Source organism: Photinus pyralis, unplaced genomic scaffold (genome assembly GCF_008802855.1).
Source record: "Photinus pyralis isolate 1611_PpyrPB1 unplaced genomic scaffold, Ppyr1.3 Ppyr1.4_LG6, whole genome shotgun sequence".
NCBI classification, from domain to species: Eukaryota; Metazoa; Arthropoda; class Insecta; order Coleoptera; family Lampyridae; genus Photinus; species Photinus pyralis.
This window is the reverse complement of record NW_022170663.1, coordinates 39,985,415-40,010,862: the sequence shown is the minus strand read 5'-3', so window position 1 is coordinate 40,010,862 and position 25,448 is coordinate 39,985,415. Positions and strand designations below refer to the sequence as shown.

Below are 25,448 nucleotides of genomic sequence, written 5' to 3'. Positions count from 1 at the left end.
ACTAAAAGAAAACCAACACCAATTAAATAATGATATAGAAAAAACTGACAGTTATTATGTGGGCTGCAAACGTTTTCTTTGACATAAAAATTAAAATAAACGGCTAAATATGAGAATATGTTACTATAATTTATACATGAAGAATTCATAGATACACAATTTTACGCAAAATTAAAAAATTAAATAATATAGAAGGTGTTCGATTTAAAATAAATAAATGGAACACCATATATTTTATTTCATGTTTTGAAAGTACTTGAAGCAGTACCTATGGGGTGCTTCCATAGGCCACCGGAATACAGCACGCCACTGGTGGCCAGAAATATTTTAGAAACATGGCGACGGTGATTGTGAACAATTTTACTCCTAAAGTAGCAGCCTTGGCTGACCCCCCCCCCCACTCAAAATAAAGGCAAAATAAAATTTTTTTGGTACCTTTTATGGTAAAGGAATTATGATCCGAGCGGTCTTTAGATGTTACACCCTGTAGATAGCCGGCACTGGTCGTGGAACACCTTATAGAAGAAATATTTTCCATCAATTCACCTTTCAGAGTAAATTTTTATTTTGCGACTCAATTTAACGTTGCTCGAGACGCTCGAGTATGACGTGCTTTTTCCACAACCCTCACAAGGCGGTGTCATTAAAATTAATACACTGCGGCAAGCCTGAAATAACTGAACGGATACGGCCAATGCCAGTGTGCAAATCACGTCCAGCTAGTTTAATTAGATCCATCTCGGTCTTCACTCATCAACTCTGAACTTTGTCCTAAGCTCAGTAGGACGTGGTCGAAGATTTACGAAGAGAACAATTACCAGTTTAATTACGTCCAATTTGCTGCATGTCACAACCTTTAAGTACCTTTAACTACTTTAATTTAGCTTGCAGTAGAAATGTCCTTATTCAATCCGTTAAAACAAAAGGGCGAAATAAGGACGACCACTTTGTCGCGTTACGAATCCGGCAGCGGAAGACGATTATTTGGTAAAAATTTAGGAATGTCAGTGAGGTAGTGGATCTTGCGTCGGTCTTTCCATTTTTCCAGTTTGTCTGCGTCTAAAAATAGTAATCCGTAAAGAGATAACAATATTGTGCTAATTACATAATAAATTGTCGATAATTCAAAATTCCGATAGAATTTTTAGCAAAAAGGGGAAACGTTATGATTGACCTCAGAGATATTTATGTAGACAAATGATAAATGAGTAGTAAATTAAAGTTAATAATTAGTTTGTAGTTTAAAGTTGCTACGTAATTATCATTAACGATTTCGTAAGTGAAAAGATTATCTTTATTATTAGTCATTGTGCACAGTTTTGCAACAATCATGCGTCTTGAAGGTAAGTAGGTAACTTAATTCATGTCGACATCAAACATAATCATCTACTAATATTAACATCTCTATCAGAAATTACTTATGATTTACCGCCTATTAACTTCAAAAAATACGATTGGGACAGATGGTCTGACGTCATTATACGTCAGAATTTAATGACGGTAACTTGCTTTACACTGCTCACACACTTTTTGTCTAGAAATTTGTGTTTGTCATCGAATTAAAGGTGATAACTGATGAGAACAATACAATTTTCCTCATTTTATGTATTGGAGTCTCACGATCTTCATCCTGACCTACTATAGGTAGTTGTACAGTGCTCGAAATGGAAATTTTCGCGAGCCGGAACGCAAGAATCAGCCCATCAGGAGGACGGGGGGCAGGGGGGGGGTAACATAGAAAACATATAGTACATACATAAAAACAACGAGAAAACGTAACAAAAATTAAATGTTTCATTTTTATTGTTTCCCTTGGTGTGGAGACCAGTGGATACTAATGGGTTCCGTGTGCTGATCTGATGGACGTATTTAGGGTATAGTAAAATATATTTTAAAAATTCGGAAATTCCGATCAGTTCCGAAAAAAACAGACATTAACCATATCCATTTTTATTTTTTCTGATCCTGTTTGAAAAGATCAAAAAACAAATAACACTTTCTGATAGGAACTTTTAAGCTCTACAAGATATTGCCTACAGATTTTCACTGCGACGTTTCGTCCTTGAAAAACCATCATCAATTTCATATACTTCGTATACTTGCGGTTAGGGACTATATCGAAGTGTAGGTAGCCCAAATTCCATGTGGATAGGTCACAGGTAATGCTGGTATTTCGTGATTAATTACACTGGAATCTGCCGGTAACGTAGAAACTCAACTATGGCGATGGAGCGATAAGATGGCGGTGGAACTTCCGCAATGAATTTTCCTTGCGCAATATTTAGAAAATCCAGCGGTTTCCACTCAGGAATATCGATATCGATGTAGTAAATACAATCAAGTAGGTAATAATGAAGAAACGAGTAAGCCAAAAGAAAGAAGCCTAAAAAAATGATTATTCAAAGCCCAGAGTAATGTGCAATTTTTTTTACATATACCGAAAACGCCCTTAGAACTTGTAAAATACATCCGCAACAACGATTAGCGAAGCGGCGAAAGCAAAATATCAAAAGAAAAACTAACTTATACAGCTATATAAAAATCCCAAATGGCATGCAAAAATGTCGAGTAACAATACAGCGTCTACGTTCTTCTTCAAGTAAAATGGTTGAATGTCAATTAGTAGCATGAAGTGCGTGCGCCGACAGGAATTAAAGAAACCTCTGCACGACCTCGAGCGGCAAAACAAAGAACTATTGAAATAAAAAATGGGTATCACTTGGAACAAATTTATTTACAGGCAAAGTACTTATATTAAACCTAGTGGAATCTACGAAACGAAATACCTAGATGGCGTAGAATGTCAATTATTAATTTAAATAGAGCACAAATCAAATAGTTACTTAAGCGGATTGTCAATCAATCTGTAAAAAAATAACGTTAGGACAATTGATAAAAGACAGGTGTATAAAGACGCCTTGAAATCACGAGCAATGTTTGACGGCACGACGCCTGACCATTTGAATGCCGTGACGCAAGCTATAATAAGAATTATTAATTAAAAATTGAGCGAAATCTGTTATTTTACGTTGCAGTTTCACAACTCGGGTATATCCTTTTTTTTTGTAGTTAGCACTTGCATAATTTTTTTCCAAAGTTTTTGTGTTTACTTCTTAATGTGGTGTTTAGTGCGGGCAAGTTTATTTAAACTTGGATCCAACTTAAGACCTAAGCGGTAACCTTTCACCTAGAATGAGAGTACTACCTACAAAGCACAAGCAGTTATAATTATTAAAGTTTAAGAACACGCCCATCGTTTGGGAAAACTTGCACATAAGTTAATTACGGTAATGTATGTATACTCCATTCTCTACAAGATATTGCCTACAGATTTTCACTGCGACGTTTCGTCCTTGAAAAACCATAATCAATTTCATATACTTCGTATACTTGCGGTTAGGGACTATATCGAAGTGTAGGTAGCCCAAATTCCATGTGGATAGGTCACAGGTAATGCTGGTATCTCGTGATTAATTTCACTAAAATCTGCCGGTAACGTAGAAACTCAACTATGGCGATGGACCGATAAGATGGCGGGGGAACTTCCTCAATGAATTTTCCTTGCGTAATATTTAGAAAATCCAGCGGTTTCCGCTCAGGAATATCGATATCGATGTAGTAAATACAATCAAGTAGGTAATAATGAAGAAACGAGTAAGCCAAAAGAAAGAAGCCTAAAAAAATGATTATTCAAAGCCCAGAGTAATGTGCAATTTTTTTTACATATACCGAAAACGCCCTTAGAACTTGTAAAATACATCCGCAACAACGATTAGCGAAGCGGCGAAAGCAAAATATCAAAAGAAAAACTAACTTATACAGCTATATAAAAATCCCAAAAGAAGTGCGTGCGCCGACAGGAATTAAAGAAACCTCTGCACGACCTCGAGCGGCAAAACAAAGAACTATTGAAATAAAAAATGGGTATCACTTGGAACAAATTTATTACAGGAAGTACTTATATTTAAACTAGTGGATTACAAACGACATACCTAGATGGCGTAAGAATGTCAAATAAGAATTTAAATAAGAGCACAAATCAACTAGTTACTTAGGCGGAATTTCAATCAATCGGTAAAAAAAACGTTAGACAAATATGATACAAAGACAGGTGTATAACTTCGCCTTTAAATCACGAGCAATGTTTGAGGGCACGACGCCTGACGCAGGTATAATAAGAATTATAATTAAAGAATTGAGCGAAATCTGTTATGTTACGTTGCAGGTTTCGCAACTCAGGTATATACTTATTTTTGTAGTTGCACTTGTATAATTTTTTTCCCAAAGCTTTGTGTTACTTCGTAATATGGTGTACCGTCCCGACAAGTTTATTAAACTGGATCCAAGTACCTAAGCGGTAACCTTTCACCTGAATGAGAGTATACCTAAGCACCAAGCCTTATAATTATTAAAGTAAGAACACGCCATCGTTTTGCAAAACCGCACATAAGTAATTACGGTAATTGTATGTAGTACTTCATTCTCTTTAATAATAGGGGTTGGAAACCACATTTCACCCGAAAGACAGAAAAATAATTAAGGTCAACATGTATACGCAGCACTAATCATCGACGCCGACGTCGGCGTGCCGCCGGTCGTAATGTAAACAGTAGCGTAACGTTAATAGCACGCCGATGTTAGTAGCGCGAATTAAAAATACTCGAAAAAATTCAGCAACAAGTGCGTGCGTGCGCTCGTGGGGGTGTAATAAATGTCCCTTTGAAATTTGGTAGTCGTCTTGTCAAATTCAAGAGGTGACGACCCCGAAAGTATTCATTACTCATTTTTTTGGGCAAACTCTATACACAGACTTTTGGTCACATGTAATTACTTTGAAAAACTGCAGACGAACAGTAAGTATCGAACGACGCCGCCTTTATTATTTGGATCTCCATAGCAACCTTGGCATCAAAACAGATTCACACGCGAAAATATCGCAAATCTTTTCAATTGCCTCAGTGGGCATCGGCGTGTTCAATGCGTACGGAAATTTCGTCCAAAATTTGTGGTGCTACACTCTCGGTGCTCTAATTGTGCGCGCTGTTACCAATGCGTTACATAATCGAATTGAATTTGGAAAGCAAATTTGTTTATTTGGGTAGGTACACTCCACATTTACTTAATTGTGTAAAAATTGCGTAATTATAAATAGACCATGACTTCCTCTAGCAAATTTTGTGTGCGAGCAATTTGGCAAATGTGACATTTAATACCCCCGTTATTGGTCCATTAATAAAATGCACTCCTACCCATTGACATAGAAATCTAATATTAGAATTTTTCCATTACTCAAGACGAATTAATTTTTTCGTCCGTCCTTGTGCATATTAGATACTCTCATTTTGAAACAATACCAAATGTATGCTAATTAATTAATTAACGCGCTTTTTCTCGCAATTATTTTGGCGAATGACCAGTTGTTTTGCCAATGCTCTTACAGTTCGTTTACAGCAAATGTTTCTTGTGAGGTGACAAGTACAGGCCAGTGGAACGCGTGTGAACTTATTCTACGAAACTGTCCAAGGTACTCGCACTCTAAAGCTAATAAAACACACAAAGTCAAATGTCAATGTCGCGTGGATTGATTTATTCACGAACATAATATCTTAAGTAGTTTGCCAAATTTCAAGTCCGTGAATAACTATGTAAATACGCCTGTCTATATTCATTTTCGGTGGTTACCTAATGCTATTACAAACATTCGAAATTTTACGTCACTATTTCGCATTTCGATACATCTCCTTCCGTTCACATTAAAGGTCTAAGGCGAAGTCCAACTTCAACTAAACATTATAAGTTGAACAATTCGAAAAAATCAATTCTTTACAATTAATGGTAGGTAAGATGGGCATAGTTACAAAACCAGGACTGAAATGTCCGATCGTGCTAAAAATTTCGATTTTGTTTTCAAAAATCAAAATATTATGCCGACGGCTAGCTCAACATAACGAAATTTTTTTTAACGAATTTCTTCACGGAGAATGGTCCTTTTTCTCTATGCTTATTTAAATTCAAGTACTGACGTACAAAATTATTAAAGTAGCCAAATTTCAACTAAACTAGCGTTTCTTGAGTTATAATGAAAACAAATTAACCTCGTCCTGCTTCGCAGGAAGAATATCTAATCCCACTAATAAATTGCGAGAAACCTGAAGCACATTTTGTTCCTTTACCTGACGATATAAAAGGTCCGATTATATTGTACAAGCCGTTCCACCATCTAATTTTCTAAATTGCTGCTACCCTTCCACGAGAAAATCAACTGTCAATTGGAGAACTTTTTGATACTCATCGATAAAAGTTATTTTGAATTTTTTGTATTATGGAACCATAGGCGTCAATTTTTCTAGAGATTTTGTAAAAAAGGTCATTTTAACATTCCTAAGAGGTCGACCCACGGGAATTTTCCCGTGAACAAAATGTGTATAAAAAAATCTAGGTAATTAATTAGATTGGAAGCGTGATCACGATATAGGAATTTAAACTTTATTTTGCATTAGTTACATGAAGTATAACAATATTTGAAATCACTAAAAATGTAAAGAAAACTGGAGTTGGAACGAGATTATTTTCAAAAATATATTCAAACACGTCAAATAATATGAGCATTTATTTGATAGTGGTCAAACCAGAGCATCAGGTTTTAATTTTCAAATTATAAGTGAAGATAAACTTCCGCAAGGTAAGAGTCATGGATAATTTATTAATTACTAAGCTTGACGTGGTATTAATTATTTCGTTACAAAAAATTAATTGTTACCGTAAAATTTTTACCAGTGCCGTAGAGAATAAAATTTATTTTTTACAATAGGGGTTACCAATCCCTGTAAATGTAACTAAGCGGTTACAATGAGTATAAAATCGAGGTTATGTAAAAATAATGTAAATTTTACGTCAGTCAAATTTAAGTACGGAGGTTGTACGAGCTTATTCACGTGGCCACTTTTTCAACTGAACTGAAACTGGTTACTATCCCCTTTACTGACTATTTACAATCATAAAAATAAAATGAACCAAGCTGGAGGATTCACAAATTCATTAAAAACTTTACCTACTAGCTGGGTCTACACATGCAAAACTTTATGCAATGTAATTTAAATTTTTTTCAATCTGGTTGAAGTTAGTGACTGTAAGTTTCCCTTGCTATTTAACTAATACAAAAATCCGAATTTCCAAAGGTTACCTTATACAGCAATTCTGAGAACTCCTTGAGCGTTCAAACTCGAAGTACTGATTGATCCAAATGGTAGAACATCCGGTCGATACAAAATTCTAGGTCTCGTATAATGAATGACTCCTCTGATTTGAAGTTCAAAAATTAACCGATCCGACGGTAAATGGCAATGTCATAAAAATATTATTTGCCCACAATCAGCCGCTTCAGACGTGCGACGAAGTACCTACAACATGAAATTCAGTACGTCGATTCTTCTAGTAATCAGAGTCAAAGAATTTAATTTCACGTGTTTAAAAAAACTTCCGCTACTGTACGCATTAACCATAATAGTTACTAATTCGCAAATTGGATATTAAAGTCACCAAAAATTTAATTTGCTTGTTTAAACTTCCACTATTGCTTGAATTTATCGTAATTACATTAATTTCGCTAATATAATTGCACAAAATTTCCCCGAAAGTAATAATTTATAGGTGAGTAACCTAACCGTGTCCCATTTATAGGCACGAATTGTTTTGTTACAAATAAAACAGCCCACAGTAATTATTATGGATAAATGAAAAAGTTCCGACAGGAACTTGGAATCGATAGCTCTGGTAGCTGGTTCGCGAGCTAAACCTTTTGTTGTAAATCTTCATTTACACAGAACCTTAGAGGTACTATTTATTTTACAAATATATACATTATTTACAACACCCTTTAACACAAATTGAGCACTACTAACGTTTATGAAAGATCTTTGAATCGACTTACTTCGATTGTAGGCGAAATGTGACTAACTTGAGAAATTAAAAATGGACTAATTAACACCCTAAAACTAAGAACATTTATTGCACCCATATGGGCTGCAATACTAGAGCAAAGGACCGCATGCAAGCGACTCCTTTGCCTAGTCACGTATTATATAACTTAAAAATTAGGGTGACAAGCGAAAACAGAAAGAACAAGTAAGTCATACATCGAAGTAAGTATATGAAATTTGTAAAACCGCACGAAGCGTGTGAAAGATTGAAAAGGAAAAAATTCTAACAGTTCTGAAACAAAAGAAATAAATGTAACTTATTCTAACTTAATAAAAATACTTATAAATTAACAATATAAAAACCGGCGGCGTCTAAATTGACAACAGTAATCTTCAGGTCGCTTAATTTCGCTCGCGGCTCACCGCTAATTCTCTCACGGCTTAACGCGGATTGCCTGACGGGTCTCCACGAACAACCACTACTTTATTTTTTTGATTGACACTCATCCCGTGACGTATACCTTCTCCACCAATAAACTACTTCTATCTCCCCATCAGATTGCTTAACTCTACTCAATGTGGAGTTTCTGTTGATTCTGCAAAACACACGCTAGCTCAAACAAATCAAAATTGAAACTTAGAATTTTCATGATTTCTCCTCGTACACTTTCGGTATCCGCTACAAAGAAAAATCCCAATATTAACTTAAAGTAATACATTTGGGAGACTACGTAGCGTCGGTCAACTTCGGCAAATTCCAAAGGATTAACTACACAAATTTTGATTAACACCTGACCGAATTCTTGGACACGAGAAGAAAAATCTGACATGGAAACTCTATCCGGGTCGCACAAAGGATTCGAATTAATTGATTCACAATGAAAAAAAATTATTCCGAAACACATGAAATGAAAAATTAAAACAAAATTCCTGAAAGAAAGCTTGTTTTGAACAATTTACCCCGCACGTAAGCGTTCGAAAAATAAAATAAGAAAATCCTAAAATTATTTACAGTTTATTTTAATAATCTTAATACGTCTATCTACTAGTCTTTTTTTAACCTGCCAACCTGCGTAGCTCAGCCAACCTGCGTAGCTCAGATGAGTTTACGTTAGTAGCTCTAGCTCTGGCTACAAGGGTTCTGGGTTCGAATCCCAGGTAAGGCATGGCTGTTTGTGATTGTATCGTGGGTTGAGTGGGGAGAATAGCTAATTAGCTAACACTCCGCCCACTATAAAATAAAGGCAATAAAAAAAAATACTTCTTCAATGGCTATTAATAGCATTGCTATAAAATTTAGAAAAAAACACTGTGTCCCTATCATGCGGATTTCCGAAACCATAGAAGACGCGACGATGGTTCAGTTAGAGAAAAAATGCGCAATTAAAGAGAAAATACCCATAGGACAAATTTTCCATTTTTCTTACTCCAAAGTTATCAACTTCAAACCCTAAAAAAAATCAAAGGTAATCCCTTCGTTGATGTCATAAAATGTACATACCTTAAATAAGAGGGCTAATTATAGATGAAGCAACAATCGTCGATGAAAATTACAATATGTTAAATATCAGCCGAAACCTCAAGAAAGATGCACTTCAAATACATTAAATGCAAATGGCGTACGAAGAAGCATAAAACACAACTTACAGAGTTAGAGGAGACGGAGTTAAGGTAAATCCGTCCGATACTGCGGAATCCCCCAATTAGATTCATTCAATTGCCAAAGATTAAGAAAATATGGATGGGGGCAATTAAAATTCCATTCCTCAGCTGTTTTTCAAACGAAATGCGCTCTGTTACAGCTCAAAAACGAAAGGTCGACAATCGATAACCAAGGCGTGGCAAAATGCGTTCTAAAATTGTGTAGTTAAAATTACAACGATAGACGGTGTTATATTTTTTAAAGTTACAACTGTTACGAGGATCTTTCAATAAGTAAATATCCGCTGCTTTGTAATGAAGAAAATAAATCGTTACATAGTACCCCAACCGAACCAACCTGCATAAATTAAAAAATCTTTTGTTTTTGAAGCTATGGCGACAAAATTTATTTTTAAATGAGAACCGCTACTTTTTATTTTTATTTTGGAAGTGCTCTTCCTATTTCTAACTACATAAAATCATAGAGTAAAACCATTGTTACTCTATGGTAGGTTCTTTAAATCTTTAATATTGCAAAGGAAAGGTGTTCGCTGAATGTTTTAAATAAATTTGCGAACTTAGCTCGGGAAACCACAGAGGGATGTTTATTTGGTGATGGCGGTCACTCTGGTGCAGAAGGTGGAGATGGACATACTTTATTTTTAATTATCTATGAACAAAAGAAATACACCCATGATTCACTTTTGAAAGTCTTAAAACAATCTGAGATATACGAATATCATTGTGGAAATGTCATCCATTTGTCCCACGCGGAACAATACATCGATTTGGAAAAAAAAATAAAAAAATATAATTTATTGCAGAATAAAAGGCATTTATTTACATTAATTACATTAAGGACGAAATGTAAAAGGTGATGTCATGTTACAAAATAAGAACGAGCAAAATTACTATAAATTACGTACGTTCTACTATAATACGCACCCACACCTCAATCACATTAAATTAAGCGTATCGTTATGAGGAAGAGCAATGATCCATTTTTTTTACTATCAATGGCTCAATGCACATCATCAATATAGTGTGCAGGTACTCACTTTCATCATCAATTAGGATCCGTAACTTAACGGTCGTCCTATCGCTTACCTCCAAGGGCACGCAAAAATTGAAATTACGAAACGGTCACTTCCTCACAAATTTACGCGGTTTTACGACATCATCAAGTTCCTAATTTATGAGTTAAATAGCGGCCCAGGTGTGTATGGTTTACGTTGGTGACCTCATCGCCCCAGCCGCAACTACAACGAAATATCTACGACTTTTAATGACGTTAATTTTTAGTACCTACAGTGGTCAGTTTTTATGGTGCTGAAATAGAACGACACGAACGTGACTGCCGTACGTTTTGAGCGGTTGCGCGGACAATAGAAGTGTTGGAAAATAAGATAACAAGAACTAGCTCGAGAAATGTGAAGGTGCAATAAAAAGCAGTTGGAAACGATGTTAGTGGTGGAGTTACCAGTGTTTTCTTGAAATGTGCACATTTCATATGATTAATGTAAGTTTTATTGCTTTTTAATGCGTCATTTTTTTTCCAAATTGAAACACCTACCCTTAGGAAATGAGTAAAACGAAATTGATTATAAAACAATGCAACATACCTCATTCACTTTACATTAAACGTGCATTGAATTAGTGTTTTTTTTTTTGAGAATTTGCTGATTGCCCGCGACATAGTATAGGTAGATAAAAGGAAAAGCATGGGCATAATAGCTTTAGCAGTGCACGCTCATGAGGTAGAAATTTCTGAAAAATGTTGGCATAAACGGAAAGGGCATACCGTATATGTAATTCAGACCTGCCGCCCTTCTTGATATGTCTTGTGGTTCTCGAAGAAAACGCATTCCAGTGTTAATTGTTAATATATTCCAAAGAATTTGACGTAGGTACGTTTTACGGAGGACCGCAATCCTTTCTCTTTAAACAATTTGTTGCCATACAAATACAAATTGATGATTCATTACTACGTAATCAAATTTGTGATGTCCTATGAGCAGCAAGTAATAAACATCGAGATGCAAATCATGTGTATCAATTTGGTTGGGAAAAACTTCTAACTTACGCTGTTCCTCTTTCAGGAGTATGATAGAATTCAATACTAAACAATCAACAGATCGTGAGTAGTGCGTGTACTGTTGAAATTGTCGCGGTTGTAGGTAACCACTATACGAGGGTGCCCTAGAGGACACTTGCCATACTTGTTCAGAAAGAGATATAGAGAATAAACGCATAAATATATCATAGACGGTTTGTAATATAAAGAAAGCATCTTGGGGGTCCAATGCATTTTTGAACATGTTGTCCAATATTTCCATCGTATTGGGGTAGTTGACGAGAAATGTACGGGTCACAGTCCCACATCTCTACTAGCGGGTCGCCTGATGCCCGTGTGCAATTAGAGATGACTTCAGTTGAAGAATCGATAACCCACACATTATTGTTGCAGACGAGAGACGTGTTTTTTGTACCAATAAATTTGGAGTTTGGAGCAAACCCAAAAATTTCATTGCACCGTTTTGTGTAAAAAGAAGTACACTTTTTAAATTCTGTTAAAAGAGCTTTGCCGATCGTAATATATATTTCACCAGTGACCGTGACGCCAGGGGGGCGGTTCCTAAAGCCCAAAATCACCTTTTCCTTAGGCTTAGGCCATAGTTTGCGCACCATCATAGGTTAAAACGTCTCTGAGTTATGTAAAAGGGCCGTGAGGTTAGAGCAATATCCAATGTGTACAATACAGAAGAGAGAATACTTACCGAAATGGGGGAACAAGGTGGACTAAGAGATCCTTATTCTGATCTTGATAAGCTAACGAAATAAAATAATTGAAAGGGTAGAACATAAACACTGAGTGCGGTCAGAATCGAGGGTAATTTAATAAATCATCTCTACATCTGAAATGTCAACGTTTAAATTTAATTCAAATTGATAAAAGGGATTGATTCGTAGTCTGGAAAATGAGAGCCAATGAAGCTGTACCTAATTGTTAAATGACTATCAAAGAAATTCTATTGTATCGAAAACCAATATGTAATCAAACGTATTTTCAAGGAGTCGCCGAAAATGAAAATATTACCTACCTTTGTAGTGCAGTTCCAAACAACCTTTCCGGGCTCAGAAGCACGTTTTTCTACTTGATCTGTAACAGATAGAAACACAAACAAAAAAAAAACAAGAGGAATAGTGAATAGCGTGGCACATAAACATTGCAATAGCAATGTTTAACGTTTGACACTCGGGTACTCGAATACTACGAACCGTAATTAACACTTAATAAGAATCCATAATTCAAATGACCTTACTAGCAAACGCAAAATTTTGATCAGCAACGAATTGTTCGTAGAAATCGGTGATATATAAAAACATTAAAGTATCGTTAACTTAGTAACCTAGGCAAAATCAAAGTGTCGGAAGATGTATTCTTCGTAACGTAAGATCGGAAGGATCGAAGCAATTTACAACAGCAATAATCCCCAAAAGGTTTTGTTAATTGCGGTTAAATTTCAGGAACAAATACGTCTCCACGTGTGAATCTTTCTTTCGAAGTAGGTCAGCAGTAACGTGTCATGTGATTAGTTTTACATAAGATGGCGGTGGAAATTTTCCAATGGAACTTCCTTATTGTGTAATACTGAGAAATCCAAAATAAATAATAATAAAGAAAGGAATAAGCCAGAAGTAAAAAAAAGACGCAAATGGCATTAGAACTTGTAAATATATCCGCAAAGCGAAGTCTATGAAGCGAAGCAAATACTTAAGAAATTTCACGACTGCCAACGAACCCCTTTTAAAGGTAAATGATAGAGATTTATTGCCCAACAGAACATAATATTCCAATTACAGGACAATACATATTTAAGACGAAAGTTGTCACTGCAAAAAGTTATTGGCGACGTGTACGTTCTTTCTACAGGAAATGCGCACACAGAAAAGATCAAGGAAAGGGCAATTATTACAGACTTCATCTGCGCGACCTCTAGCGGGAAAATAAAGAACTATGGTAAATGAAACCACAAAAAATACGTTACAATTTACGTGTCTCAGGGAATATTTAAAATTTTTGCAAAAAGTACGGATTCCTACAAGATTATTCATACTTTACCAGTTGTTCAGAGCTGGCTTAAAGGTTTAGAGATTCGGCAGAGATATTTTTAAGAAATTCTTCAGAGGTTCACTTTGAACGTTTCACAAAATTGTTCAGAAATCTCAAGGTGTCTCAGAGGTCTTTCAACTGGAAAATTTTTAGAAATTCTGATGTGATCTTTCAGTGCCGATCTATAGGCCAATTTCACATAGATCCTTCAGTAACCGCCTGGGACTCCCCATACAATTTTAAGTAATTCATAATTCAACGAGCAAGCTCTACACGCCGTGGCCGTCTTTAAATTAAGAATTTAGTAATTTCTCCTCATGCACTACAGGTATTTGCTATAAAATCCCAATATTGACTGAAATTAATAATTTGGAAGACTCGGTGACTTTCTTCTGTACAGGATTACTATAATAATTAATAGAATAGAGTGAACTATCCGAACAAAAATAGAGTCGACTCCTTTCCAACCGTCGCGAACCAGGTGGCAGCAGCTCCCTTTCCTTGCCTCGCGTATTTAAGGGAACACCACTTCCGTCATAAAATCAATGTCCTTTCGGTTTTTACAAATAAAGCGCCAATCAAAATTAAATTAAATAACGCCAACTCTGAAGGAACGTGCTTGAAGGTCGCTCTTCTTTCTCACTAGACGCGCAATTGTAATATTTACTTTTAACATGAGCGCGCATTTCGTTATACAGAGTGTAGCATCTAAGATCCCTCGGATTCCTTTACAATAAAAAATATTTAACAAATGTGCACATTTACCATGGTTTTTAGTTTTTATTCTGTACTTATTTTGCTGCAGAAATAAAACCAAAAGATTGTTTTTTATGCCACGGGACATTTTTAGATTTATCATTATACATTTTCCATTACCTAAAGTAACAGACTGCTGGATCAGTTCTGAAGAATTGTACAGGAATCATCATCCAATTTGTAATTAGTTAAACTCTTTTTGGCAAAACCACAATCAACATAAGTTCCCGAAAACATCATCGACCACGTGACCGAAATTTGCCAACATATCACAACGTGATTAAATTACAGCATCCGTGTAAGGGGCAAGAAGAATCGGCATTAATCAGACTTACCCCAAATACAAGCCATGCGAGACATTCGCTAAGATAAGAACCCATTTTCAGAGACTTGTTATAACTAGACCGCGCGTAACGTAGATTTTACTATAAACGCCTGTTGTCAAGATAGGATAGGCAACCAACTGTTCATCGCGGGGCAGACGTACGTTCTGCAGCTTGCTTTAGCCATGTTTATTCTAAACTTTAGTAGCAAAAAATGATAACATATAGCTGTTAACTATTTTAATCGAATTTGTTGGTATTTTATTTGAACTAAATTGGTATATAACTGCCTTACTCTAGTCCTAATTTGATTTATATGTGTATTTTGGTGGTGAACACGTATGGGAAAATATACTCTTAAAACTAAAGATGTAAGTAGTAAGATATGATTATTTAGCGGATTTTGATTCAATATATGCCTATCCAAAAACCCAAATGGGCTGTAACTGTTATTTATTTTTCTTAGACTGCTGATAACCATTTTGTTTACAACGCGGTGTGGTGTGGATTGAATGAAAAACCTGAACACATTTTCAGCAATTTGGCAAATTTTTAATGCATCGCTTGATACGTGCAACAATCCTCCACGATTTTTTCTAGTTAAAAGCTTTGAATGACTCTCTGATGCGAATATCGCATCTGCACATATGGAGCAGTTAACAGACTTAGCTATTTTTCTTATAACAAAACCTGAAATATACTTAGTACCAGTAAGTACTTAGTTACGTCTATACCTAATAGGCAAATAGGTATTGTCGTTGTCTTGCTGGTAAAGGATGTCGAATAATAGTTCTACGTTATTTTAAGTGAATGGGAAAGTCGAAAACGCTCGGTATTGCATTATTGTTTAACACCTTCGTAGGTACCTTTCTAAAATCGGCTTCATTCCCCGCAAATGTACTATGGTGGGAGTAAATTTTTCTCTTCGAATGGCTCTGATCCATTGGCCCTTTAGTACATATATCCATAGGCCCAGAGTACATGATCATAGGCACAAGTTAACCTAAGTTTATTGGTTTATTCTCAACAGAAATTTATCTGTTCACTAATTCGAGTTAATCACGAGAATGATTAATGAACGGAACATCTAAAATAACAGCTTATTTCATTATATTGCACATCATCTTAGCGATTTTTGCCCCGCGGTGCATTGTGTGTTGCATACTGTGTCGACAACACCTTAGATACGTTAAGCGCAGTCTAGTTATAGCAAGTCTCTGCCCATTTTACTTTAGCCAAGAATACGTCACACTTACGTACATGGCAGCAGGCGTAAAAAAACAACACAAACAGGGTCGGTCCTCATTAGTTACGTCGTCGGTCGAATCCCCTTCACCAAGAGTACGGACCAGAAAAAAAGTGGTGGGGGTGGTGCCTATATACTACTCACCTATAAATCTACGTGCCGCAACCATATACTACTCACCTATAAAAAAACCAGGAGTGCCCTGACCGTAACTGAATAGGTTTGTGCGAAAATGAAGAAAAAAGTTGCATAACTCAAAAACCATAAGAGCACAGAAATAAAAAGGAAGAAGAAATAGCAACCATTTGCAGAAAATCGAGGTAAAAGAGGATTTCGCGTTAGCACACAAATTTGTCTTAAGTATATAGCAAGAAATAGCACAATACCATCACGAAATCAAAACACAAAAAAATTCGAATATGGTATGGCAAGTATCCACAAAATTGAGGCAAAAGCAAAAAAGAATAATTACAATTGTACAATAGCGAGTGTAGGCGTGAAGAGTTTGAATTACTCGAAAACGATAAAAGCACATTTGTGTGACACTGAAAAAAGTAGAACAAAACGAACGACTTCTATTTTTCAACATTCCATTAAAAAAAATTGAATAACTCGAAAACAATAAGAGCTAAAAAATCAGTACCTTTAACTTTAACTAAAAATTGAAGGGTGCGAAAATTCTAGGTTTTTATTTTGTAACAATTTGAGTTCAAAAATGCACCCTTATACTCCGTCGTGTAGGTGAGACAATACAGAACGCCTACAAAAACGGTCAATATCGACATGTTCTCCGTTCGCTAGCTAACCAAATTATCGGTATTGAAAGTAAGCTCGTTAAAAATAAATACATCCAATGACGTTCAACGGTTCAACTCTTCTCATAGTTAAATACTGCACTAATTGATTAATGAAGTCACGCGTATGAGTAGACATTTTACAATGCGAACTTGAATTATGTCTCCTATAGAAAATTGCAGCACGAGCGCAAATACCGCTGAATTGTGCAAACTAGTTTTTAATTAATAAGAAAAAGTCGCGACACGTTTTTGTTTTATCTGGTGAAAAGGTAATAATAAATAACGTAAGTAAGTTAGCGCAATTAAATTTACCTTCTTCTTTTGTGTGTCATCGTAATTTGTTTCGGTTTAGTCGAAAACTCGTTCGAAATGTAAGCTGAGTGGAGCAGAGTAAGTACTAAATATTTACACACGTGCATTAAAAATGCCTGTTGTATGTTTACAAAACCCCCCTACGAATAGAAAAGAATTTATAACCATAAACCCAATGTTGGAGCAAATGATTTTTCCAGCAATAAAACCGTGCGTGCCGAGAGGTAATCGAGGCGACGAGTAACCTTATCTTACCGCTGATAAGACTTCTGAGTGTGCGGTTTTAAAATACACCTTCGCTTTTTTCCTTGTTGGAATTGGAATCAAATGCAGTCGTGACTGATACGTTTAACGTGCGGTATGTGCATCTATTGAGAAAATAAGAGACCAAAAAGGTATTTTTTTTATTAAAAGCAATAATTATGTGCGTACAATTTCGGGTTTTTTGTCGATAGCATTATCACATTCGTCACATGTTTATATTATGTGAATCACATTCACAACCCAATTAGATTTTGTCATTCATTAAATAGTAGTACTAGGTAAAATTATCAAAAAAGGGCGGTGCAAAGGCTACTTTCGAAGGTCGTTGATTAGATCATAACAAAATACTGTGACTGCCGTAACACGTCTGAAAAATCTAAACGGTATGTAGCTAAGTAATTAGCGTTAATAAAAAAATATGTTAACACTAAAGTGGAATCCGTAGAGTTAGCAGTAGATGACTATTCATTAAAACATACGCATTTTTGTGTGCTAAATTTGTGCCAACGTGTGGCCGTAATTTAGTAGTTTGTCAGTAACCATTTCGCTCAATAATAATTACATTACAATAAATACATAAACAAAGCTAAAATTATACATGGAATATGACGTCCAAAAGGCGAAGTTCATTAAGAGACAAAAGTCCTTTATGCTCTTCCACTTAACCCTTTTAGTAGCAAAGTAAAATTAATCTATATAACAAGAATACAAGTATAAATTGCGCACAACTCTTGTGCAGATAAAGCGCATTTTTTTAAAACCGAAATAGGTTTTGTTTTGTCTCAATCGCCCTTTGTGAGTACCCTCTATCGACAATCCGTTCTTGAGGTATAAGGGAATATACCCGATCACGATAAGAGGTCGAGGAGGAGGACTATGGTTGGTAGGAATTAATTCCTTTCGTTGAGACCTTTCATTAGAGTACCATGAAGGATAAAACTAGTTCCCCCCCCCCCCCTTCTCCTCTACTCCGTGCTTTGATAAGAGGACAGAAGAGGAAGGGCAGTAGTTGGTAGAAAACGGTTCCTTTCGTTGAGACCTTTAATTAGAATACAATGAGAGATAACATAATTTTTAACTCCCCCCTCAGGTCCCGTCGCTCACTGATCTCGAAAGAGTCGCACGGGAAAGTTATAGTTTGTACAAACCAATTTATTTCGATGAGACCTTTCATTAGAATACTTCTAGGGGAATGGTCCTAGAGTCCTGGAATTTTTTGCAGTAGGTAGCCTATACCTCTTGAAGGTGTGTAAGACGGTCATCAAATTTCGCTGTCAAAAATTTGGACATCTTTTGGGTTCAAATGTTTTGGTCGCCAAAAATACACATCAATCACTTTTTAGGTATCGAGCAATCGAGTTTGGTCTTTTTCCCAAGAAAATTGGTGTACAAATAACGATTTGGCATCTTTTGGAACTGGGTACAAATACTTTGATCTCCAAAAATACATATGGACCCTAGCATGGACCACTTCTTGGGTATCGAGCAATTGAATTTGGTCGCTTCCTCAGGAAAATTGAGCCATAAATAACAATTTTGACATCTTTTGGGTACAAATATGTTGGTCGCCAAAATATACATGAGCATCGAGCAAGATTTTTTCCCCAAGAAAATTGATGCACAAATAACGATTTTGACATCTGTTGGGTACAAATATTTTCGCCGCCAAAAATACACACGGTTCACTTCTTTGGTATGGAGCAGTCGAGTTTGGTCTTTTTCCCAAGAAAATTGATGAATAATAATTATTATATTTTTTGGCTAAAAAATGTATATGCATCACTTCTTGAGCATCAAGGAATAGACTTCAGTCTTTTTTTCAACAAAATTGATGCATAAATAACAGTTTTGACCGATTTTGGGAAACAACGTAATGGGTGGCAAAGTTAATTTTTGATAGTTGCACATCTGGAACCCATAAGATTTCATATAGGGAAAACTCGAAGTCGATAAGAGGTCTAGGGACTGAGCTATACCGCGGAACGACGGACAGACGGGCGAAAAAGTGGGCATAAGCTAAAAATTACAAGTAAGGAAGCACATAGAGCTTTTGGCGCTCCCCGAAGAATTATTCAACACTTAGGAGGCTCAGGAAAACACTACAAGATACTCTAAGGTCTTCCAGGTAGTTTTCTAGATCTTTTCCCAGAACTATTTAGATACTTTTAGGTTTTTTTAAGACTTTTTGTGTCCCGTCAATGCCTTCGAAGTTTATCCTTTCGAGGATTCTTTAGATTAGATACCAACAAAACACAAAACCTTCCCCATGGACCATGGATATCTCCGATTCATTCTACGCCCACCGAGCTAACCTTATCCATTCTTACATGGATATCTCCGATTGATTCTTTAGATACCTAAGAGCTTTCGGTGGGATTTTCATAGTGTTTTTCTTTATTGAATCGATTTTGGAACCATGCCAAAGATTTCTAAGCTTTTTCCGTGTTTCGCAGCTTTCTGACCCTTTTCGGTGCCTTCTAGGTCCACCTATTTGTAGAACGTGTTCAAACAACTCTCGAAAAATTTACAAAAATCTAAGGTGTTGTAACAAGTGGCCGCTTTAGGCTTTAGGGATTTTTGGCTAAATTCACAGATTTGCCGGCATAGAAAATTTCATATTCGAGAAAACGAAACGCGTTAAGATAAGAACGAGTGTTCAGGCAGATAAGAGTTGAAATATCACAGTGTTTTCGGTTCTAAAAACCGTCGGAGAATGAGGGACAATATTTCTGCTATACCGTCGCATGTATAAAAAACCGAGTGAACGTTTCGGTTTCGTTGGGATCGTTTGTGGACCCGTAAAATGAAATTCCTTCCAGGCCTCTCATTTGAGAGGTTTGCGCCAATTTTGAGATCGCTTAAAATTTAATTGTTAATTAAAAGTTAGAACCAAAAGTCGCATAACTTCAGTATATAAAAGAATCGTTAGTTGCGCAACTGAAGATTGTGCCACCATTTTTGACGAATTTATTGTCGTGGGGACATTATAACGGGTTTACCAATAAGAGCGATAGGATTTTAAATTGAAATAAAACACAGTCAATTTGGTCAAATTTAGGTTTGATTGGTTTTATTAGATGCTGTATTTCATGCCATTTATGATTTAAACAAAATATCGTTCAAATGGCCACCGCGGCTCTTTTTGCACTGGCTCATCCGATCGGACCAATTTTCGATGACTCGGTGGATCATATCGGGTGGAATGGCAGCTATGGTCGCTCGAATGTTGGCCTCGAGCTCGTCAAGAGTCTTGGGTTTATTCGCATAAACCTTTGACTTCACATAGCCCCACAAAAAGAAGTCCAATGGTGTTAAATCGCATGATCTTGGCGGCCAATTGTGGGGGCCATTTTGAGAAATCAACGATTCACCAAACTGTTGACGCAATAAGTCCATTGTAAACTGTTGACGCAATAAGTCCATTGTAGCGTTCGCTGTGTGGCATGTTGTTGGATAATTTCCAAGCGTTGAGGCAACGTGAACTTGTTCATGATGAAATGGCAAGCCTTACTGATGACAACTGACAGCATATGTCAAATGTTTGGCATCCAACATAGCCGCCTTAAACGTTTAAAATCCTATCGTCCCTATTGGTAAACCCTTTACATTCAGTGGGAGCTGTCCTTTCGAACAAAACCAATAATAAAGGGCGTTTTTATGCAACAAGAAAACTTCGTGTTGCGAAAACTAATGGACGGGTGACTTTTCGACAGTAAATGATGCGAAGTGTTATCTCTTAAATAAAGCAGAAGCGAACAAATTCGTTTCGTAGTATTATCAGATTAACGTGCTCTCATTTAAATAAATTGTTACCACGAAAACGTTGAGGTCCAAGGTGCAAAACATTCCATTGCGCTATATTCGAAGTGTAGTTACATTATAAAACCTCTATTATTTATGCGGGGTGTTAGTTGATCTACATTAAACGGCAACTGGTAAAAAAGGTAAAGACAATTAATTTGTGCTTTCTTTGCTGCAAAGCCTTTTCCCGGAAAATTTAGTTTCCATGACAGTGGCAGTAACTGGCTATACTTTTCAATTTTCATATAGAACTCGGCCAGTGATGACAGGAGTCATTATTTATTACAAACGTGGAAAGTCTAATACGCTTCCTCAAAGTAAGAGGGTGTTCCGGTATATACCGCATAACTCTTTCAAAAATCAATCTATGTAAAATGCATCACCAGGAAGTATAGATAAGACGGGGGTTCACAGACGATCCTCTAGATTTACTTCACTTAATTAACGAGGACCCTCGCGTACTTTGCGCAATATTCCAAATAATTTGTTAGAAGGCCTAAAGACGGACTTAAGGGGCGTCGAACCTTCGCTGTACAGCATGCGCCCTTTATACATGCAACTGTCCACAACTTCAAAATTAATGCACCAATTTTTTTTGGAAAAATCAAAACTCGATTGCTTCCGAATGTTTTCCGCCAATTCTTCAAAGAACCTCACGACAATCTAGATATTTCGATAGAAATCATCAGCGAAGAAACTATTGCAGACGTCAAAACACACGTGCCTTTTGAACTTTCCTTGGCCGAAAAAAATATCTGACAGACTGAGAGAGAAAGGAATACCACAATTTATTTTTATTGAATCTTCCGTTGATTGCGTAATGCCCTGGTCTTTTATTAGATCTGAATACCATCAGAAAATTAATAAACTCGTCGATAAATATTTGATTTTTTACTTAGATTCGTTACTCACATAATTAACAGGGGCTGATAGACGTTTGCTTTTCCCTTTTAATTAAGTGGGCGTTTTTAATTTATGTAATGTAATGTTACTTTAAGCCAGAGCATTATTAAACGGGATTAGTGAGAGAAAAAATGCGATACTGTTTAATTTAATTAATATTCACATCTGTTCATAATCACCATAATGTAACACCTCTTGCATGTTCATATACAGTATGTTCAACAGCAACAAATTTATTTATTATTTATAACGATTGAGGATGGCGCCGTTTTGTTGCAGTGCTGTAGTTTGTTATTAACTTAAAATTAGCGAGTGATAAATCACACTGGATGTCTAGTGTAGGAAGTCCTCGAAGGTATCTGCAAGTATTGTTTACTAAGAAATCCGTATGGACCACCACATTCTTACAGCAATTTCTGTTGTGAAATATCTATGACCTTTCAGTCAAAGATTCTTGAATTTGTGGATTTACTAAATCGATGTATTGTGTACAAAGTTTTCTTCGCTTTCTCCCTTGTGGCAGTATATACATTTTTGGGGTGGCCTGGTTTTTAGCAATTTAAATAGAGGAAAAATGTAATTTTGCATGAAGATGACAAGGCCTATCTACTACTACTATTTCCACAGTATAAATCACGGTTAATTCCTTGGTACAGTTGATTCCCCGACGCTGATTGTTATGATAGCCCCACGCAGGGCGCCAATAGTTTAATAGCAGCCCGCTTTAACCGCGACATTTGAATATATTGCATCTACTACACAATTATTTCTTATTAATTGATCAATCTTTTTAGCTGCACCATTATAATCTCTTGGTCTTTTACAGATCCACCCAAACGTGTAATTCCATACGCGATGCCCTGAAGAACATAGTTCGCCATGAGAAATGTTCGTCATGTTTGACACAAGCAAGCTGTACATTTGGCTTAGCTGTTTGGTTTATCTCCAATGTACCATCGGATACGTTGCAGATGACATCACAGGAAACCCCGAGTTCGGTTGTCAATGGTCAGGTGGGAGCATCGACAGCGGCGTGACTTGCATTTGTAGGCCATATGCCCAGGTAAGTTTCAAGTTAAAGCCCATCAGTGAGGCTTCAATGTGGCTATTCTAGGAAATGTTCATTCAGAAAGGATCGATCCCATCATACGACGCGCAGGTGATCAAAATTGACGGCTGCGAGACGGTTCGCTTTGGAAAAGACGCGATTGGTGACATGAGAAATCTGAGACGTTTGGAGCTGGTCAACATCAACTCTCTAAGTTTGGACGACTCCAGCTTGTCGTGGAACACATACATACAACCGAATCCCGACTACCATCAAGTGTGGGACTACAACATACCGACCTTGCGCATCAAAATCGAACGCAGTCTGATAAAGCGCATATCAAGTTACACTTTTCAAGGCCAAATTAGTAGCGTAGTAATGCGGGACGTGGCGATTGAAGAAGTAGCCCCTTTCGCATTCTCCTCCTTGATGTACACGCACAACATCGAATTCGTAAACGCCAACTTTCTAAACGTCCACACCCAAGCGTTTAAAAAATTTCCAACCGAAACCTTAACGCTAAGCGATTCGAGCTTCAATCGATTACCGAGCCGAACGTTCTCCGACGTAACGGTCTTGGACAGTTTCCAAATAAGAAACTGTACCTTCGACGCGATTCAGTCGGGTGCGTTTCTAATTCACAACTGCAAACGTTTCGAGTTGGTCGACTCTTACGTGAACTTACTAGACGGGGAGGGTTTTAAGGTATCGACGCGAGGCAGTGTAAAAATTAAGAATAACTACTTTAACGTCACGGAGAATGGTGCTTTCGCAGGTATCAGCCTAAATCTGGAGGAGGTATTAACGCCCCAGGAAATATGGTTCGATACCGATGTATTTAACAGACTCGATAAACGTTCCTTACACGTGAACACTACAAGCTTCGCGGCTAGGTTTAGTAACATACTAATAAATCAGCAATGTAATTGCGATTTTACGGAGGGCACAAACCACCACGAAGAATTTCAGTGCATACTAGACGATACCAAAAAAGTTACTCTTAAGGAATTTAAAGAAAATAGCTGCTCCGTTCTGGCGAGTTATTCGACTGTTTTTATTATTGTAGGGGTAGTAGTGATTTTATTTATTATTATTTTCTCAGGTTTAGTGTTCTACTTTAAACGCGTGTATAAGAAACGAAAAGAATATATAACGGACAAAAATGGCAAACCAATAAGTGTAATTATGCCGGACGGTCGCACGTATCGTGAGACCGAGTACCACATCGTAGTAGAACGAGCCGATTTATTAACAACAGACTTGTAACATTTTTTTATGGTTTTATGTTAGAATGAAATCTCATTTTTTTTTAAATTAAACTGCACACTAAAGATGCCTGTGATAAGTTCTAATTTCAATTTAGAGTTAAGTGTTAACTTGGTCGAGTGGACCATATAAAAATTGTTTTCATTTATAAAATTGTGATTTAGCAAATAAGTCTCCTACAGGGAGCAATAGTTCAACCTACTTTAAATATTATTAGTATTATGTTTTGCTAGTCACGTAAAAGAAAAGCGTGTCAAAATAAACTACAGCTTTTCATTGGTTGTATTATTTTTTTTTTTTGCAAGCGTCGACGTAGTTTACAATTCGACCAATAGAATCTCATACAGTTAAGGGTAAAGATTCAACATCCAAACAATCAATAATATCCCCTCTCAGCTTATTTTAAATATATTTCTTCATTCGCGTACCCCCCACCCGTGAAGATGCCGGGGTGACCGATGTGATATTTTCCGTATTAATCGACATTATGAATTATTTTTTTAAATGACTCCCAGAGGACTGAGTAGCAACATCGCCATTGATCGAGTTCATTTATAAACCGATTTTTGGTTGATGAGTTGTTAGAAGGAAGATCCATGTAATGGAACTTGGTTAGCCGTGAATATAAAGGAGTGGGCGGAAACAAATTTTTGTATTTATCTACGTAATAGCGTCTTATCGTATGTGAATATCGACAGATTTGCCTCATCCAGACCTGTCATTTTCGCTTTGAGAAAAGAGAAAACTCCTTGTGGATCTCTGAGATGCAGCCGGCTAGTGGAGAAATGTTTGGATAATGGTTACAAGGTAGTGTTTGTTCCCTGTGAACTTTTCTTTACAAATATTGTTCACCATCATTCGTATATTCTATATTTTATAGTAATTGATGGTTCCATTACGCAAAAACTATTTAGTAGTTCACGAGTTCAAAAACTTGCAGGCAATAATGAAGGTATTAAGGAGGTCCCACTCTGTGTAAAATACCGTTCACTTTTATTATTTGAAACCGTTATCATTTTTTGTGGAAATGTTTGCTCAATTTATGGTTATGTTTTGAT

The 25,448-nt window shown here is 36.5% G+C and overlaps 2 protein-coding genes across 7 annotated transcripts in view; one reads left to right on the top strand and one right to left on the bottom strand.

Moving 5' to 3' along the window:
* The window catches only part of LOC116174287 (E3 ubiquitin-protein ligase MYCBP2), a 119,419-nt gene that overhangs the window by 77,493 nt on the left and 16,478 nt on the right, over nucleotides 1–25,448 (bottom strand). The window lies entirely within an intron of this gene.
* On the top strand, nucleotides 1,204–24,671 carry LOC116174286. 6 transcript variants are annotated; one of them, XM_031492177.1, is made up of 3 exons: nucleotides 1,204–1,343; nucleotides 22,903–23,139; nucleotides 23,191–24,671. In XM_031492177.1, exons 2-3 carry the CDS (start codon nucleotides 22,963–22,965, stop codon nucleotides 24,388–24,390), a joined length of 1,377 nt encoding a protein of 458 aa, XP_031348037.1. In that variant the 5' UTR covers nucleotides 1,204–1,343; nucleotides 22,903–22,962; the 3' UTR covers nucleotides 24,391–24,671. The 6 variants fall into 6 exon arrangements, with proteins under 6 accessions (XP_031348037.1, XP_031348036.1, XP_031348040.1 ...); XM_031492176.1 differs by lacking the exon at nucleotides 1,204–1,343 and adding an exon at nucleotides 4,942–5,098; XM_031492180.1 differs by lacking the exon at nucleotides 1,204–1,343 and adding an exon at nucleotides 5,505–5,524.

What these genes read in the sequence shown, in the direction of transcription:
- LOC116174286 (XM_031492177.1), top strand. Translation starts at nt 22,963, where the DNA reads ATGTTCGTCATGTTTGACACAAGCAAGCTGTACATTTGGCTTAGCTGT. An exon ending in TTTGTAGGCCATATGCCCAG is followed by an intron (nt 23,140 to 23,190) that starts GTAAGTTTCAAG and finishes TGGCTATTCTAG; the next exon opens with GAAATGTTCATTCAGAAAGG.